At 51.2% G+C, this 19,020-nt stretch overlaps 2 protein-coding genes across 3 annotated transcripts; one reads left to right on the top strand and one right to left on the bottom strand.

Annotated features, from left to right (window-relative positions):
- The first annotated feature begins 8,503 nt into the window (after nucleotides 1-8,503).
- On the top strand, nucleotides 8,504-14,214 carry PSMD8 (proteasome 26S subunit, non-ATPase 8). The gene is made up of 7 exons (XM_004330150.4): nucleotides 8,504-8,881; nucleotides 9,919-9,991; nucleotides 10,119-10,221; nucleotides 11,437-11,602; nucleotides 12,575-12,675; nucleotides 13,201-13,312; nucleotides 13,979-14,214. Exons 1-7 carry the CDS (start codon nucleotides 8,519-8,521, stop codon nucleotides 14,114-14,116), a joined length of 1,056 nt encoding a protein of 351 aa, XP_004330198.1. The 5' UTR covers nucleotides 8,504-8,518; the 3' UTR covers nucleotides 14,117-14,214.
- A 475-nt stretch (nucleotides 14,215-14,689) lies between these two features.
- GGN (gametogenetin) lies at nucleotides 14,690-18,961 on the bottom strand. 2 transcript variants are annotated; one of them, XM_073795813.1, is made up of 3 exons: nucleotides 18,747-18,961; nucleotides 16,115-17,986; nucleotides 14,691-15,195 (listed from the first exon to the last, which is right to left on the bottom strand). In XM_073795813.1, exons 2-3 carry the CDS (start codon nucleotides 17,965-17,967, stop codon nucleotides 15,078-15,080), a joined length of 1,971 nt encoding a protein of 656 aa, XP_073651914.1. In that variant the 5' UTR covers nucleotides 17,968-17,986; nucleotides 18,747-18,961; the 3' UTR covers nucleotides 14,691-15,077. The 2 variants fall into 2 exon arrangements, with proteins under 2 accessions (XP_033700429.1, XP_073651914.1); XM_033844538.2 differs by lacking the exon at nucleotides 18,747-18,961 and having other exon boundaries at nucleotides 14,690-15,195; nucleotides 16,115-18,740.
- Nucleotides 18,962-19,020: the final 59 nt, after the last annotated feature.

Genomic DNA, 19,020 nt, shown 5'->3' on the forward strand with positions numbered 1-19,020 from the left:
TTCTCTGTGTGCCTGCCTACTCAGCCTCTCCCCAGAGTGCCCCTGACCTCCCTACAGTCCAGCGGGGTCCTCCATGACCCAGGCCCGTTGCCATGACCTGCAGTCTGTTCTGATTGTTCAGTGCCCAGGTTTAACACTAGTTGCTAAATATTTTGAATGGCAACACGTATCTAGTGTCTATCTTAAGGAGGGGGCTCTGCAGAGGTTAGAATTTTTGTTTTGGTTGCAAGTAGCAAAAATTTCACTCAGTGGTCCATATGGAAATGGTAATTTACGGACTTTGTTAATATAGGCTTCAGGTACAGTTTGATCCAGAAGTCCTCAGTGTCCATAGGATTCTGGCTCCCTTTGTCTACCTTTCCCTGCTCCGCCCTTCTCTGAGGGTGGTCTCTGACCTCAGACCAGCCCACTTCACCGTCTGAGGCTGCACATCCACATGTCTTACTGTCCAGAGAAAAAAGGAGCTGAAGTCCAACATTCCCAGGCAAAAGTCCTGTCAGTCACTCTGATTGGGTGGGGTTGGGTCATAAGCTCACTACTTTACCACTCACTCTGCCAGACAGATGGGACCTTGATTGGGTTAAGCCCTTCAGAGCCCACCCCTGGAGCTGAGGGTTGTCAATCCCTCCCTAATCTCTTGCTTATGTGTGGGGAAAGGCAGCTCTTGTAAGGAACATGTGTGTCAAGAAGGGGAAAAGGACAGACCGAAAGGCCAAAAGCAAATGTGCCTTTGTACTCCACTCCCTGTCCACACAATAGGCTCAACTCCAGCCCCTCCCCAGAGGTCTTGGGTGAAGGGACTATGCAGGTCCTCTGATCAACCCCTCCACTCCTTCACTGTAGAAGCAGAGGCCCAGGGGACACACCCTCTGAGGGGACACCAGGGCAGACAGTTGGACCAGCTCGTCCGTGATGAGGCAGCATAGCTCCAGAGCAGGCGAGGCCACTGAGGTCACATTATAGAGCTTAGGAATTATCAGAAGAGCATTCAAGCTGAGAAGCTGAAGGACATGGTCAGATGTAGAAAGATGCTCTGGCTGCCCTGTGGAGGATGGCTCAAGACTCGAGGCAGTAGGCCAGGGACCTGGGCAGGAGGGGATGGTGCTGGACCGAAGCCTGGTGTGGGAAGGAGAAGAAGGGACAGGTGGGAGGGATGCTTAGGAGGCCAAGTGAACAGGCTGTGAAGCTGACAGGCCATGGAAGGAGTGGGAGCAAGGGGGGCATTTAGGAAAAGGCCCAGGCCTCTGCCCTGGGCACGGGGGACAAAGAGGCTGTCCCTGAGATGAGGACTGGGGAGAAGGAAGAGATTTGGGGGAGACAGGCCATTTGGGGTCATGGTTGGTGTGGGAGGTCTGACAGACTTCTAGAGGAGCCTGTCCAGGAGGCTGCGGGAACCCCAGGTCTGGGGCTCGGGAGGGAGGTCAGCGATGGCCAAGCAATACACACAACAGTCAGTGGTACAGATACATCTATCAACAAACTTCACTGTATTGCCGCAATTAAGGAGAATGTGATGAGATAACATCCTGGTGCTTTGTTGTGGTTTTTTGGGGTTTTTTTTTTTGTGGTACGCAGGCCTCTCACTGTTGTGGCCTCTCCCATTGCGGAGCACAGGCTCCGGACGCGCAGGCTCAGCGGCCATGGCTCACGGGCCCAGCCGCTCTGCGGCATGTGGGATCTTCCCGGACCGGGGCACGAACCCGTGTCCCCTGCACCAGCAGGAGGACTCTCAACCACTGTACCACCAGGGAAGCCCAACATCCTGTTTTGACCTAAGTCCATTCAGGCTGCTGTAACGGAAAACCATAGACTGGGTGGCTTACAAACAACAGAAATTTCTCAGAGTTCTGGAGGCTGGGAAGTCCAAGACCAAGGCGCTGGCAGATTCGGTGTCTGGTGAGAACCTGCTTCCTGGTTCATAGATGACCATCTTTTTACTGTGTCCTCACATGATAGAAGGGATGAGGAAGGTCACTGAGGTCTCTTTTATAAGGACATTATTAATCTCAAATATGAGGGTTCTGCCCTCACAGACTAATTGCCTCCTGATACCATTACATTGGGAGTTAGGTTTCAACATAGGAGTTTGTGGGGAACACAAACTTTCAGTCCATAGCAGATCCCTTTTCTTAGATTATCAAGTAATCTTCATGATGTTCTATCAGGAAAGTTCTATCATTGTCCCCATTTCATAGATGAAGAAACAGAGACTCAGGTGTGCAAACATGTATGATTACATGAATAGGTACCTGAAAAAGCTTTTTATAAAATTCGACATCCATTCCTTATATTAATTCTAAGTCAAATAGAAATAGAAGGAAACTGTTTGAGCAAGATTATCAAAGTACCTGATTACCAAAGACACATGGGACTTCCCTGGTGGCCCAGCGGTTGGGAATCCGCCTGCCAATGCAGGGGACACCGGTTCGAGCCCTGGTCCGGGAAGATCCCACATGCCGCGGAGCAGCTAAGCTTGTGCACCACAACTACTGAGCCTACACTGTAGAGCCTGCGAGCCACAACTACTGAGCCCACACGCCTAGAGCCCGTGCTCCACGGCAAAGCCACCACAATGAGAAGCACGTGCACTGCAACAAAGAGTAGCCCCCGCTCACCGCAACTAGAGAAAGCCCACGCGCAGCAACGAAGACCCAACACAGCCAAAAATAAATAAATAAATAAATAAACAAACAAGAAACAAAGACAGATGGCGTATGGCATATGGCATATGGCAGTTAAATGCCAAAGCCATTTTCATTAAAATTTTATAGGTAGAGTCCACACGTATGAAAAACTAGAGCTAATAAATGCATTCAGCAAAGTTGCAGTACACAAAATCAACACACAAACATCGGTCGCATTTCTATACACCAGCAATGAATATGCTGAAAAGGAAATTTTTAAAAAAAAAATCCTATTTACAACATCAACAACAAAAAGAATAAAAGTTTTAAGAATAAATTTATAGGGACTTCCCTGGTGGTCTAGCGGTTAAGACTCTGTGCTCCCAATGCAGGGGGCCCGGGTTTGATCCCTGGTCAGGGAGTTAGATCCCGCATGCTGCAACTAAAGATCCCGCGGGCCACAACTAAGACCCGGCGCAGCCAAATAAATAACTATTTAAAAAATAAATTTATGCAAGGAGGAAAAAGACTTGTATAGTGAAAGCTACAAAACATTGCTGAAAGAAATTAAAGAAGATTTAAATAAATGGAAAGATATCCCATGTTCATGAATTAATATTGTCGACAGTACTATCTGAATTAGTTTGCTAGGGCTGCCATAAGGAAATATCACAGACTGGATAGCTTAAACAACAGAAATTTATTTTCTCACAATTCTGGCCAGAAACTTAAGATCACAGTGTCAGCGGGTTTGGTTTCTGAGGCCTCTCTTCTTGGCTTGCTGATGGCTGCCCTCTTGCGGTGTCCCCACTGTCTTTCCTCTGTGTGGTCACATCACTGGTGTCTCTTCGTGTGTCCAAAGTGCTCCTCTTATAAAGACTCCTTTCAGGTTGGATTAGGGCCCATTGAGCCTCATTTTAAAGTAACCACATTTGGGGACTTCCCTGGAGGTCCAGAGGTTGACTCCGCGCTTCCACCGCAGGGGGCGCAGGTTTGATCCCTGGTTGGGGAACTAAGATCCCACATGGCATGCGTGGGGAGCGGCAGAAAGAAAGAAAGAGAAAGTAATCACCTTTTAAAAGGCCCTATCTCCAAATACAGTCCTGTTCTGAGGTACTGGGACTTTGGGCTTCAACATATACATTTTAGGGGAACACCATTTAGCCCATAACATGACCCAAAGTGAAATACAGATCCAGTGCAATCTCTATCAAAATCCCAATGGCAATTTTGCATACATATCCTAAAACTCATATGGAACTCCAAATAGCCAACACTATCTTGAAACAGAAGAACAAAGTTGGAGTACTCATACTTTCTAATCTCAAAACTGCGAAGCTGCAGTAATCAGAACAGTGTCTTACTGGCATAAAGACAGACATACAGACCAATGTAATAGAATAGAGAGCTCAGAATAAACCCTCACATATATAGTCAACTGATTTTTGACCAGGTGCCAAGACCATCCAAGGAGAAGAGACACTCTTAACAACAAATGGTACTGGGAAAACTGGATGTCCACATGTAAAAGAAAAAGTTGGACCCTTACCTTATACTGTGTACAAAAATTAACCAAAATCAGATCAGATTCCTATATTTAAGGGTGAAAACTATACTGGGAATTCCCTGGTGGTCCAGTGGTTAAGACTCAGCACTTTCACTGCCATGGGCCCAGGTTCGATCCCTGTCAGGGAACTAAGATCCCACAAGCCACGCAGGGTGGCCAAAAACAAAAACAGTTAAAACTATAAAACATAGGGGAAAATCTTGACCTTTGATTTGTCAGTGATTTCTTAACTATGATACCAAAAGTACAGGCGAAAAAAGAAAAAACAGATAAATTGAACCTCATCAAAATTAAAAACTTTTGTGAATCAAAGGATACCATCAAGAGAATGAAAAGCCAACCCACAGAGTGGGAGAAAATATTTGTAAATCATATACCTGATAAAGACTAGTATATAGAAAATGAAGAACTCCTATAACTCAACAACAAAAAACCACAGGCAACTCAATTTAAAATGGCAAAGGACTTGAACAGACATTTCTCCAAAATAGATATGTAAAATAACCAGTAAGCACATGAAAAGGGTTGTTCAACATCATTAGTTATCAGGGAAATGCAAGTCAAAACCACAGTGAGATATCACTTCACATACATTAGGATAGCTATAATAATTTAAAAACAACAGCAAATACAAATGTTGGCAAGGATGCAGAGAAATTGGAACCTTTGTATATTGCTGGTGGGAATGTAAAATTGTTCAGATGTCACGGAAAACAGTTTGGTCATTCCTCAAAAGGTTAAACATAGAATTACTGTAGGGGCTTCCCTGGTGGCACAGTGGTTGAGAGTCCGCCTGCCAATGCAGGGGACACACATTCGTGCCCCGGTCCGGGAAGATCCCACATGGCGCGGAGCGGCGGAGCCCGTGAGCCATGGCCGCTGAAAAAAAAAAAAAAAAAAGAATTACTGTATCATTCAGCAGTTCCACTCCAGGGTATATTACCCAGAAGAATTGAAAACATATTCTACAACAAGTACATGTACATGCATGTTCATATCAGCAGTATTCACAAAACCAAAAGGTGAAAACAGCTCAACTGTCCATCAGTGGATGAATAAACAAATGTATATCCACACAATAATACAATAGTATTCAGCCATAAAAAGGCATGAAGTACTGAAATACTCTGTAACATCTATGAACCTCAAAACCAATATGCTAAGTGAAAGGAGCCAGACGTCTAAGGTCACATATTTTATGATACCGTTTATATGAAATACCCAGAATAGGTAAATGCACAGAGACAGAATGCAGATTGGTGGTTACTAGGGGCAGGGAAAAGGAAGGAATGTAAGGCAACAGCTTAAGGGAAATGGGTTTCCTTCTGTGATGATGAAGATGTTTTGGAGGTTGATAGAGGTGGTATTTGCACAACAGTGTGGATGTAATAAATGCCACTGAATTGTTCACTTTAGGATGATTAATTTTATTTCCATTTCACCTCAACATAAAATATATATATATGTATATAAAAACCAGTACGGTATTTACCAAGAATAAATATTTAAAAACAGTGTGGGGACTTCCCTGGTGGTCCAGTGGTTAAAAATCTGCCTTCCAATGCGGGGGATGCAGGTTCGATCCCTGATCGGGTAACTAAGATCCCGCATGCTGTGGGGCAACTAAGCCCACACGCTGCAACTACTGAGCACGCGAACCACAACTAGAGAGACTGCATGCTACAACTACAGAGCCAACATGCTCTGGAGTCCGCATGTGGCAACTAAGACCCAATGCAGCCAAAAGTAAAAATTAAAAAAAAAAAAATTAAAAAAAAACAGTATGGTATTTACCAATAATAAATATAGACCAGTAGAATACAGTAGGTGACTTAAAATATGTGTGATTATTGAAGAGATTTAATATGATACAAATGTTTTTCACTTTGGTGAGAAAGTGATAGTTTAATAAATGTTTCTGAAAAAATTGACTGTGAGGATAAAATCGAATTTAGATCACTACTTCACACCATATGCAAAAATTAATTCAAGATTAATAATAAAAATCACATGTGGAAAAACACAAATACTTTACCAAAAAGTTTTGGAGACTATTTGTTTTACTTTGGCATGGGGAGAATTTCCTAAGCAAAAGGGAAAGAGAAATTTGACTATGTAATAATTAAAATTTTGGGGGCTTCCCTGGTGGCGCAGTGGTTGAGAATCTGCCTGCTAATGCAGGGGACACGGGTTCGAGTCCTGGTTTGGGAAGATCCCACATGCCGCGGAGTAACTACGCCCGTGAGCCACAACTGCTGAGCCTGCGTATCTGGAGCCTGTGCTCCACATCAAGAGAGGCCGCGATAGTGAGAGGCCCGCGCACCGCGATGAAGAGTGGCCCCCGCTTGCCACAACTAGAGAAAGCCCTCGCACAGAAACGAAGACCCAACACAGCAATAATTAATTAATTAATTAATAAACTCCTACCCCCAACATCTTCTAAAAAAAAATTAAAATTTTGCATGGCAAAAGATGAATAAATTATAAATGTATATATGTATATATATTCAGAAAATAAACACTAGACCAAAGAAAATAGTTGCAACATATATGATAAAACGTTTTATCTCCAATATGCACAAGTACCTAAAAATTTATAGAAAAATGCAATAACCCCACAGAAAATTTCAGAGAAGAGGAAATCCAGATGTTCAATAAACACAGGAAAGGATGCTCAACCTCATTAGTACAGAAATCCAAACTAAAGCAACAAAAAATTAGTGCTCGTCCCCTATCAGACTGGTAAAAGGAAAAAGCAGAAGCTATATAGCCCAATAGCAGTGATGCTGTCAGCACTTTCATTGCTGGTGGAACTGTGAACTGCTACAACTTTGGAAAGCAATCTTATGATGTCTATTAAAATGAAAAGAATATGCTTATCTCAACTCAGTAATCTTAATTCCTATGATCTGTCCCTTAGAAATAAAAAACTGTATTCAAAGAAATGCATTTAAGGATTTTTTTACACCGCCCCCCCCCCCAGTTTTACTGAGAAATAATTAACATATATCACTGTAAGTTTAAGCATGATGGTTTGATTTGCAGGTAATGTGAAGCGATTACTACAACAGGTCCAGCTTAAATCCATCTCTCATATAGATACAATAAAAAGAAAGAAAAAAGGCAAAAAATTTCTCCTTGTGATGAGAACCCATAAGATGTACTCTCTTATCAACTTCCCTATATATCATACAGCAGGGTTAGCTGTAGTCATCAAGTTGTACATTACATCCCAATTATTTATCCTATAACTGGAAATTTGTACCTTTTGACCACCTTCCTCCCATTCCCCCTCCCCTCCCCTTAAGGATCTTTACTGCAGCATTGTTAGAAGTGGCAAACAAGTAAACAAAAATAACACAAACATCAATATGGGCACCATTACATGAATTGTATATTCATGCTGTGGGATATTATGCAGCCGTTTTTGTTAAAGTGTCAGAAATATGCCCACTGATCTCCAGAGATGTCTTTAGTGTATTGCTAAAAAGCACTTGCTTTTTAGAAAATATGTATAGTACGATGCAGTTTTTCTTTAAAAACTTTTTTTAAAGACACAACTTCGGAATTCCCTGGCGGTCCAGTGGTTAGGACTCTGGGCTTTCACTGCTATGGCCCCAGGGTTCAATCCCTGGTGGGGGAATTAAGATCCCCGCAAGCCACCGGTGCAGCTTGCGGGGTGGGGCTGGGGAAGACACAACTTGTTTACACACCCACTCATTCAACAAATATTCATTGACTGTCTACCTCGTGCTGGGAATACAGCAGTAAAGAAAACCGATAAATATCCCTTCTCTCATGGAGCTGACATTCTAAATGATGGAGACAAGAGAATTGAGAAAAAGTGGAGATGTTAAATAGGCGGGTGTGATATAAATGGAAGAATCGGGGGTAGGGATAAAAAAAAATTGGGAATCCTCCGCATATATGGTGGCATTTAAAGTCATTAAGACTGGATGATTTTTGTAAAGTTTGTGCGTATTCGTACAAGCTCGGAGAAAGTGTGGAAGGATGCACTGAGAGACTAGAGAGAAAGACCTAAGGTCAAATCTCAGCCGTTAGTCTCTTGGAGGTTTACCCAGCCTCTCAAAGCCTGTCTGTAACATGGGAAGAATAACACAGCTATCCAAATGGCTCCACCACCGCCACCTCTTGGTTTAGAAAAGCTGCCACGCAGGTGTAATCTCCAATACAGAAACGTAGCATCTCGAAAGCCCAGGCTGAAGCTAGGCGGGGAAGCGTTGCCACCGCTGCCATTTTCAGTTAGGGCAGGTGGTGACTTCCGGTCGCCATCTTGAGTGACAGCAGAGGCGGAGCTCCGACTAACATGTTCCTTAAGAGCCGGGCTCCGAGGGCACCTCCCCGAGAGCGACTGAACGCTAACCCTGGCAGGCGGAGGCGGACAGTCGCAGCCCCGCCCCCGGCTTTGGGCTCCACCTCTCGGCCCCACTTCTGCCGGGCGAGGCGCAGTAGGCGTCGCTGCCGTAAATCGGGCGGGCGATTTGCCGCATCACGGAAGATGGCGGCCGCGGCGGTGAACGGGGTGGCGGGAGCCTCGAGCTCGGGGCCTGCGGCGGCCTCGGGCGCAGTCCTGCAGGCCGCGGCCGGCATGTACGAGCAACTCAAGGGCGAATGGAACCGTAAAAGCCCCAATCTTAGCAAGTGCGGGGAAGAGCTCGGCCGTCTCAAGGTAGGGATCGGCCGGGGGTGCTTCGAGGGGTCCAGACCCAGCCGAGTTCCGGGCGCGGGGGGAGGCCGCAGCGCCGACACTAGGACGGGCTGGGTGATCCAATAGGGTGAAGGATTCGGAACAGCCAAAGTGCGGGCTTGGAGGAATGAAGACGTGAGAGGGGCCTGGAATGGACCAAATGCGGCCCCACGGTGGGGGGAGACGGAAAGAGTGTTTCTGGCCCAGACGAGTGAGAAGTTAAAATTTTGGTGCTTGGAGACCTAGCTGGCTGGAGTGGCAGGATGGGGCTGTCAGAGTTTTTCTGATGGAGGATTCTGGACGACACCAAGTGGGGAATGAGGACTGGACAGGGTGATGGAAGAAGGAGGCTGAGATGATGGGGTTCGTGGTTAAGATCAGGTCAAGTTAGGGTCTGAGAAATCTGGGGCTTAGGGATGCGTCTGTGGGGAGAGGGGCCCAGCCAAGTTGTGAGGGCAATACTGAACTTAGGAAAAATATTCTCACAGTAGAGGACCAGAATGGGGCTCGGGTTGCTTCAGGCCAGGTGTGTTTGGGAGAGAGTACAAATACAGTGGGCTGGACCAAGTTGCTGAGGGGGGTGTATCTGATAAGGGATAGTGTGTGGGCTGGACTATGGGAAGAGGTTAGCCCCCTTTCCTCCCTGGTGCAGATGGAGGGGGGTAGCTGGGCCCAACCCACCAAAGTGTGGGAAAAGATTGCAGAAGAATTGAAGGTGCTAGTGTCTCCCCACCCCTTGATTCCATTGGGTCAGGCGTGGAGTGGCGTTACTGTTTCTCGAGTGGATCTGTTAATACTTGTAATATGAGGTCATCTTAAATGAGCCCTCATCATGTTCCCAGGCCCCGATCTGAGGGCTTTATGAGGACTGACTCCTTTAATACTCATAACAACCTTATGAGTCGGGGATGATGATTAGCTCCATTTTCTAGGACGGAAAACCAAGACCTAGAAAAAGGTAAGTAATCTGTACTTGAAGTCCCATCTTCTCTCCTTCCTTCCCCTGCCCTCCTCGTCAGCTGGTTCTGTTGGAGCTTAACTTCCTGCCAACCACAGGGACCAAACTGACCAAACAGCAGCTCATTCTGGCCCGTGAGTGTCACTGGGGTTGGTGGGGTAGCGGTGGGGGTTATGGGCTGTGGTCATGGCAGGAATGGCGGCAGTGGTGGTCAGGGTCGGACCACAGTCACCTCCTGAGAGCTTCCCCTGTTACCCACAGGTGACATACTGGAGATAGGCGCCCAGTGGAGTATCCTACGCAAGGACATCCCCTCCTTCGAGCGGTACATGGCCCAGCTCAAATGCTATTACTTCGATTACAAGTGAGGATGGGCCCTGCCCCTAATTTGGTTTGCGTGTGTGTGTGTGTGTGCGCGCGCGCGCGCGCGCGCGCGCGCGCGTGCGGGGTTGTTAGCAGCTTTTTATCCTTGTTGCTCTAGCCACTTGAGACATCTTCCTTCACTTTGGAATTACCCCTTTGCATAGCTGTGCGGCCAGAAGCCTCAGGGTTAGGGGTTGGCCTGGAGGTCCTGAGTCTGGGATTATACCATCCAGTCTCTGTTGCGCTCCAGTCTGTCTCCCCCTTCACATTCCCACTCTAAATTTCCACTCCCCAATGTAGCCACTATCCCCTTTTACCTGCCTTGGCCCCAGCCTTGTCCCCTCAGATTCATCCCCCCATGGTAGCCAGTAGGTTCTTTGTGACACTAAAATTTGACCATGTTTATCATCAGCTTAGAACCTGTCCTGGCTCCCCATAGCCTTCAGGTTTCAGACCAAGCTCTTTCCTGTGGCCTCCAATGCTGTATCAGCCCTGACCCGTCTGTCTGTGTCTCCCCATCCCAGCCCTGTCTCTCCCACTGGACTGTGAGTCTTCTATAAGCAGAAGGGTCTTAGTCACTGCTGTGTCCCAGCACTGCCTAGCATGGAGCCGGGCCCAGAGCAGGGACTCACTGGCTGTGTGTTGAATATGAAACTGAATGGCTTCATAACTGAATGGGGCTTGCATGGACTAATGATTAAGAATTTGACATCAGAAGCCAGACGAACCTGAGTTTGAAACTAATTTTGCCGCTTCCTGATTATATCGTCTTGGGCAAATGACTTTACTTCCCTAATCCTCAGTTTCCCCCCAAAACTGAGGGTGATGATTCTTAATATCATAATCATAATTAACACTTATATAGTATTTATTTGGGCTAGATACTGTTCTAATCACTACCTGTATTAAATCATTTAATAACTTAACCCTTATTTATTTAACCCACCTCTATCAGATGGGTACTGTGGTGATACCCATTTTACAGTTGGGGAAACTGAGGCTAAGTCACTTTACTGGTGTGAGATCACTTTCTAGGGCCCATATGATTGTGACTTCTTCATGTCTCTTTGGGCCTTAGTTTCATCTGAAAACCCAGGACCCGATACCCCTCCAAGGAGAGAGCACTGGGCAGTCGTCAGGGTCCCTGAAGCCTGGAGTGGGGGGCTTGGTCGGTACCTAAGCCCTCCTTACCTTGGTGTCCCACCCTGGTCCACAGGGAGCAGCTCCCAGAGTCAGCCTACATGCACCAGCTCTTGGGCCTCAACCTTCTCTTCCTGCTGTCCCAGAACCGGGTGGCTGAGTTCCACACAGAGTTGGAGCGGCTGCCTGCCAAGGACATCCAGACCAATGTATACATCAAGCATCCGGTGTCCCTCGAGCAAGTGAGGCTGAGGAAGGGGGAGGGGAGGGCCTGGCTAAAGGGAGTGGTACAGGGACAGACATTCGGGAGGGTATCTTCGCAAATGAGAGGGTTCACCCATCTTTCAGCCTATGGACTCCTTTGTCCAACCGATATTGAGCCCCAGCCCTGTACCAGGCACTGTGGTTGGTTTTCAGACTCAACAGTGAACAAAACAGTTAGAATCTCGATTTTGTGAGGATGACATTCAGGTGAGGAAGTGGACAATAAACAAAAAGATTAAATAACCTGTATATGGTCTGTCAGATGTGAAATGCTGTGGAGAAAAATAAAGCAGGAAGGAGGGTGGAGAGGCAGGGGCAGGGTGGTCAGGGAATGCCTTGTTGAAAAGATGAAACTTGAGAAATACTTTAAAGGGGTGAAGAACCCAACCACCTGGTCATCTGGGGGGGAAATGGTCCAGGTAGAGGGAGCAGCCAGTCCAAGGGTCCCAAGGCAGAAACATGCCTGGGGTGTTTGAGGGGCAGCGAAGAGGACAGTTTCTGGGACAAGGTGAGCAGAATCAAGGAAGAGCTGTAGTACCCAAGGTTAGGAAGTAGTTCTTAGAGCTGAGGTTTCATGGGAGGATTTCGCTGTGGGGAGAGGATGGGAGAGAGGGCGTTTATGGCAGGGGCAGCACGGCTTGGCAAAGATGCAGAGCAATGCGCTTGGGGTGGCTCCAGCTCTGCCTCCCTCCCGGAAAACAGATAATTAGATACTAACCAAGGGCAGGCTTGGGAGAGAGACAGAGAGACAGAGAGAGAGAAGAAACCAGGAAGGGCTTCCGGGGAGAGTAGGACCCAGTCTGCATGCGGAATGGGTGACTGTATTGCAGAGAGTGTTCTGGTAGAGTGTGGATTATGGAGGCACTGGGAGTATGGTGAGGCCTCAGCGGGTAAGCCCCTGTGCTGCCTCTTCCTCACCCTCTCTTCTTCCTCACCCCTGTCCTCTACAGTACCTGATGGAGGGCAGCTACAACAAGGTGTTCCTGGCCAAAGGCAACATCCCTGCTGAGAGCTATACCTTCTTCATCGATATCTTGCTTGACACTATCAGGTGTGTGGGGGGCCAGGGTCGTGTGGAGTTTAGAAAGAGCCTGGACTCTGGAGTCAGACAGCTCTGTGTTTAAATCCCATTCTGGCCACTTGTGATCTGGGGAAGCTGGGCACATCAGTTCTCCTTTTCTCTGAACTGGAACTGGTCATGAGATGGGGGTAAGAGCCCTCATCTCACTATGGGCTGTGTATGTGTGTGCCCGTGGACATCAGACCCTGAGCATGGACTTGGCACCCAGACAGCACTCAGCAGACAGAGACCCTGCTGCCTCTCATGGGAGTGCTCCACGAGTCATATGGCTTCACCTCAGAGTGTGGGCCCAGGAGTCCCAGAGATCTGAGTGTGGACCCTACTGTGGCCCTAGCTTTGCAACTCTAGTCAAGCTACTCTCCCCTGAGCCTTGATTGGTTGAACAGGGCAGGTAACACATTCCAGCCATCAGTGCTGAACTGCAGGGTCTGGCCTGAGAGGACAGGGCCTAGAGAGTTGTCTGTGCTCAGTAATGAGAATCTCGTCTTCCCCCAGGGATGAGATTGCTGGGTGCATCGAGAAGGCCTATGAAAAAATCCTCTTCACTGAGGCCACCCGGATCCTCTTCTTCAACACACCCAAAAAGATGACAGACTACGCCAAGAAGGTGGCTGGGGTGGAGGGCAGGGGACCATGGGGCCAGCGAGCCAAGGGGTACACTCACTAACAGCAGGGTGGGGTGGCCTGGAGGGACACTGGAACAAGACTGCCCAGGTTTAAATCCAGCTGTGTGACCTCAGGCAAGTTGCCGAATTTCTCCGAACTTCAATTTCCCTACGTGTAGAAAGGGGCTAGAGTTTAATATGTGGGATGAGCGTAGCCCAGCACCTGCCTCCAGGTGCAGGTGGAGGCTTAGCATATGTTGGTTGCTGGGCTTATCAGAATTCCTTGGAGGTTGCAGCTTTTCCCCACAAGACTTTGTTTCATTTGGTCTGGGGTATTGGTGTGGGAGCAGTGCCCCTGGAGATGCTGATGCATGGGGTGCAATAGCCCTGGTGACTGAAGAGGGTCAAGATCAGACTGGAAGAGGTGAAATTGAACTTGAGTGATTGTGACAGCTGATACTTAGTGATCGTTTACTCTGGTCCAAACACTGTTGGGAGACAGTTTCTTCAAACATGGAGAAACTGAGGCACAGAGAGGTGAAGTTACTTGCCTAGGGTTGTGCAAGGTAGAGTAGGGTTGGTGAGGAAAGCAATCCAGGGCCCACATGGGTAAGGGGAGGGTGCCTGTGTGATCACCCCACCCATCTCTCATCTCTCCCTTCTTGCAGCGAGGGTGGGTCCTGGGCCTCAACAACTACTACAGCTTTGCCAGCCAGCAGCAGAAGCCGGAAGATACCACCATCCCCTCCACGGAGCTGGCCAAGCAGGTCATCGAGTATGCCCGGCAGCTGGAGATGATCGTCTGAGCCCACCAGGCACTGGGGTGGAGCAGAGCTTGCATTGTTTAAGGCAGTTGCAGTGCAGGGTTTCCCCCAATAAAGGTGGATTGACATTTTCTCTCTTAGGCCCTTGTCTCCCCGAGTGGAATGGTAGGGACATAAGTTCTTATCTCTGAAGAACTTGGAGGTTTGGGGGCCCTAGGAGGTCTGAGGTAACCCTGGGCCAGCCTCTGTCCAGTGGCCATTGCTCAAGGTCTCAAACACAGATGTCCACTGTGGGGGCCCAGTGGCACAGCGGGGAGAGCACAGGCCCCGGGTAGAGGGACTGTTGCAGCCAGCTGTGGACACACAGAAAGGCCAGACCAACGTACCAGAGTGTTTCAGTGAAGGGGGCGAAGTGTCCTGATTTTGAAAAATGTTTGCAATGAATTAAACCAGTTTTTTAAAATGACATGCTGAATGGACCTCTGTGGAACAAAAGGCATGGGCCCTGGCATGGGCTTGCCTTGGTTCCCACTCTTCTGAGCCAGTGCTGTGACTTACGACCTCCTGCACCCCCCAGCCTATTTCCTGCCTTGAAGTCCTCAAGAAGGTGTTTAAGGCAGAGTCCAAATCTGGCTGAGCCATTTGTGGTTTGTGGGATTTTCAAGAAAGTCTCAGAGAGGGAATGATCATTCCTGCTTTCCAGAATGATTTGCACTGAACCCCTGAGCTTGGCACCAGATCGGCTTGGAAATGGGGCTGATGGTATTAAGGGGAATGAGAACATCTCACCCCTGGGTGCATCAGTCCGCATGCTGGTTGAATGGAACCTCCCTTATTGCTAGTCTGGGTCCAGCCTCGTGTTGCCAGGATGTGGTGCTTTCATGGAGACCTCTGCCCCGCCCCACCCCTTCAACCCTTAGCCAGTGACTGACAGGCTCTAGGCATCTGGATGGTTATTTTATTGTCAAGGAGGGGAAGGCAGAGGGCATTGAGCAGACTGCACTCAGTTGGAATGGGTAGCCTGCAAGTCGTAGTGCTCCAGCCCAGCTACCAGGGAGCCGGCCAGCTTGATGGTGGTGACCCAGGGTGGCTCACTCAGGTGGTTGGTGGGTGTGCTCAGCCTAGGGAGAAGGTAGAATCTTCAGGACCTGGCTATGTGGCCAGGCCCTTACCCCTTCTAGGCTCCACTTTCTCCATCTGTGTAAGGAACCATGTCTGAATATCCCAAAGGTAGTTTAGAGCCGGGCTGTATCCACTTAAACTTAGTAGAAAAGGGGGCTGAGGGTTGGTGATAGTAGTTCTCCCAACTCCCCCTTCAGGTCCCAGCTGAGCCCCAGAGGTACCAGGGAAGAGGGTCTCGCAGTTATTCAGGTTCCTCAGGAGCCAGGGTCAGACAGACCCTGATGACCAGATCCTGAGATTTAGGGGTGAAGGAGAGGTAATCGCAGGATGCAGTGTCTCCCCTGAATTTACGGAATCAGGAGTAACCTCTGCAGCACAAGGACTGGGATATCAGTGCCCTCTGGCGGTCAAAGTCTTGGGTTCGTCGGGAGAAGGTGCCAAAGGCTGGAGGGGTAAGGAGTCTGGGGGGCTAGGCCTGGGGCTTCCTTTGGAGGCCTGCATTTATACCCGTTTGGTTCCAGAAGACCATCATCTCCCATCCCATCCCTGAAGAGCCTGGGATGTGGTCCTTGATGTCACCAGGGACAGGGTCAATGCAGTGAATAGGGTCAGGCCAGCTGGGACCAGTTTTCCCTCCCTGATGGCTCCAGAGACTAATAAGAGGGCCAAGGGTCACGTTGGAGGTCTGGATACTAAGGAGCGGGGCCAAGGTGTTCTCTGTCAGGGATCAGCATGATATCAAGGCTCCTCTTGGTTCTGAAGGGTTGGAGCTCAGCTGGGTTTGAGATGCAGCCAAGGGGAGGGTCTAGGGTCAGCTGGGGTCAGGACGCCAAAGGGTTGAATGGGGCACTCCAGGAAAGTCGGGTTCAGGACTTGGAACGGTATAACTCCCCTCCCTACTCCCCGACCTCCCCTCACCAGGCAGACACGTTGCGTGGCAGGCGGCGATGGCGTGGCTGGTGGCGGCAGTAACACTTGAAGGGACAAGACTTAAGCACCTGGAAGGGTGGCCAGTGGCGCGTGGCGCCCGAGTTAACCGTCCCCGCTGGAGGAGCCCCGCTGCCACCCCCCCCTCCACCACCGCTGTCAGTCACAGTAGTTGCAGTACATTCGCGAGGACCATCTCCAGGCGCGCCATCCTCACGCGGAGCGGCCCGGGCTGCGCGGGGACCCCTGTTCCGGCGCGTGCGGACCTTGACGGGCGCGGGCGCAGGTGGCGATGGCTCAGCCACGGTGGGAGCTGGAGCCGGGGGTGAGGCCGGGCCTGGGGCCCGGTCAGCGGCCAAGGCGAGGGGCAGAGCGGGAGCCGGGGCGGGAGCCACGGCCGACTCCAAGTGGCCAGGGCTTGGGGTGGGCGGGAGCGCCACGGGCAGCCGCGTTGGCTGGAGTACTGGCGGCTGCGGCGCGGGAGGCGGCGTGGGTGGTGGCGTGGGCGGCGGCGGCGGCGCGGGCGGCGGCGGCAGCAACTCCTGCGGGCTGGGAGGCCCGGGGCGCACAGTCTCGCCATTGGTGGGCGCCGGGAAGATGAACACAGGCGGCGCCAGCAAGGTGGGTGCGGGCCTCCGGGGCCTGGGAGCTGGATGCATCCGCCCTGGCGGAGGCGGCGGGGAGCCCCTGGGCCCTGAGAGCGCGACTGCGCGCCGTCGGGGCGCCCCGACGCCTCCGCCAGCTCCACTGAAGCGAAATTGGCGTTCAGGGCCATCAGGGGGGCTCACCCAGTCAAATTTGGGCTTCGAGCCTACAAAGGTGGTGTAGGATGGAGGAGTAAGGGTCCGGGCGTGGGACGCAGGCGCCGAGGGTGGTCCAGAACACCCCTCGCCGTCTCCATCACCGCCTTCTGCTTCATGAGTTCCCCGAGGGACCTCTCCCGAGGGGCGAGAGGCCCCAGGAGCCAGGGGTCCCTGCTTCAGGACCTCAGCATAGGAGATGGTGCCCGAGGCGGCGGAGAAGAGTCCTCCTCCGCCGCCGCCCCCGAGAGAGGCTTTGGCCGCTAAGGAACTCGACGCTGCCGCAGGGGACAGCTGGGGCCCTGACTTGAAGGTGACTTTACACAACAGGCTCAGGCCGGGCTCGGAGGCCACAGGCCGGGCCATTTCGCCCTCGCCTGCTTGGGGAGGTGCCCCTCTGCCGGTCATCTGGCCCTCGCTACCGTGCCTGGCCTGGCTTTCTGTAGGGGTTGCGGCGGACGTGGCCAGAGCAGGAGTGCTTCTGCGTTCTGGGGGCTGCGGGTCGGAAGGTGTCGGTAGTGGCGGCTCCAAGGGCGGCGGAGTCGGGGATGGGGCCCTCGGGACAGGGTCGGGGTCCTCTCCGGTTAGTTGCTGGGGCGGCGGCGGCAGCGGGCGGAGGTTGGGAGGGTCGCCCTGGCTGCGATGGCTTGCCTCCAGCAGACCGCGGATCCGGGGCACCGAAGTGCCTGTGGGTTTTCGCCACTTAGATGGCGCGGGCAGCAGGGTCCCCACGGGGGACGGGGGTGGTGTGGAGACCGCGGCCGCAGTCGCCTCCTCTGAAGGGGGCGTCACTGGCGAGGGCAGTTCTAAGGTCAGGGGCAGGGGTGAGGGTGAGGCCTGGGGCTCTGGGGGTACCAGGAGGCCCGGGGACGTGGAGCTGCCAGGGAACCAGACGCCCAGCCCGCGAGCCAGGCGCATGGCCGGGGAGGAGGGGGTCCCCTTGGGCTCCAACAGTGATGTCCGGCGGGAGTCGGAGGACGGGTCCAAGGCCTGCTCTTTTCGGGAGCCCCCACCCGCGGACGACTCCGACTGCACGTTTCCCATTTCTGACGGAGGTCAGGGGCTGTGGTCAGAAAAACTTCCGCCAGTCAATCTGCCAGGGCTGTGGGAACCCCACGAGGCTGGCTGTACTTGGTCCTATCCGTCAGCGCCAACCCCGCCCTTGTCCTCCACGATCCACTCAGGCACTAGTCTCTCCCCGCATTTCTGTTCCGTGACTCTTGATGTTCACATCTTCTTCCCCGTGGCCCCATACAGTTGTTGTTCAGATACTTAGTCCTCCATCCTCCTAGTGTACTAAGGTTGGGTCCCTGTCTCCCTGGCTGGTCCCTCGTATCACATCCCTACACTTTGACCACGTCTCAGGTCTCTAAGCTCCAAGACACAGGTCTTTCCCGCTTTCCTGTCAGTCACTCGGGCCACATCACTCATGATGGTTGTGCTCTGTAGCCTATAAGGCCTACAAAGAGTTCAAGCTTTTCTCCCTGGACTCTAAATAGGCTCCAGAGGCCCAGGCCCCGCCCCCGCCCTGTGGTACCGCCCCGATTGTCAGAGAATCTGGCCTTCACAACACCCCCCGCCCCAGGTCTGGCCCCGCCTCCGCTTAACAAATTCCCGGTATTCTTGTCAGGCTAACCGCTCAGTCACCACCTCTAACCCTCAGATCTCTCTCTCTGTTGATCATTTGGTCCTGCCCTCTTCCCAGGCTTTAGTCCTAAATTTCTTTTCCCGCTCCTGGTCTAGCTGCAGGCCTCACTCTCAGGCCCCACCCCTTTACCCAAGCTCCGTCCTGGCTACTCCTTCGCTCAGAGGATCCCACTCACCGACTCCTCCAGCTGACCAAAGTTCAGACCGCGGCCCCCTGGGCCCAGGGCAGGGCGGGGAACGGCCGTAGCAGAAAATAACCGAAAAGAACGGGGTTGCGGGTGAAGGCAAGTGGGCGAGACTGCGAGGGCGGACCCCGAGATCTAGGCCACGCCCCCGGGCTCGAGGCCCCGCCCTCCTTGAGCCAGCTAGGGCACGGCCCCTTACGAACCCGGTTCTCCCTTTGAAATACTCGGGAGTCTTCTTCCCCGCCCCCAAGCCTTGTAGTCCTAG

This window comes from Tursiops truncatus, chromosome 19 (assembly GCF_011762595.2).
Source record: "Tursiops truncatus isolate mTurTru1 chromosome 19, mTurTru1.mat.Y, whole genome shotgun sequence".
NCBI lineage: Eukaryota > Metazoa > Chordata > Mammalia > Artiodactyla > Delphinidae > Tursiops > Tursiops truncatus.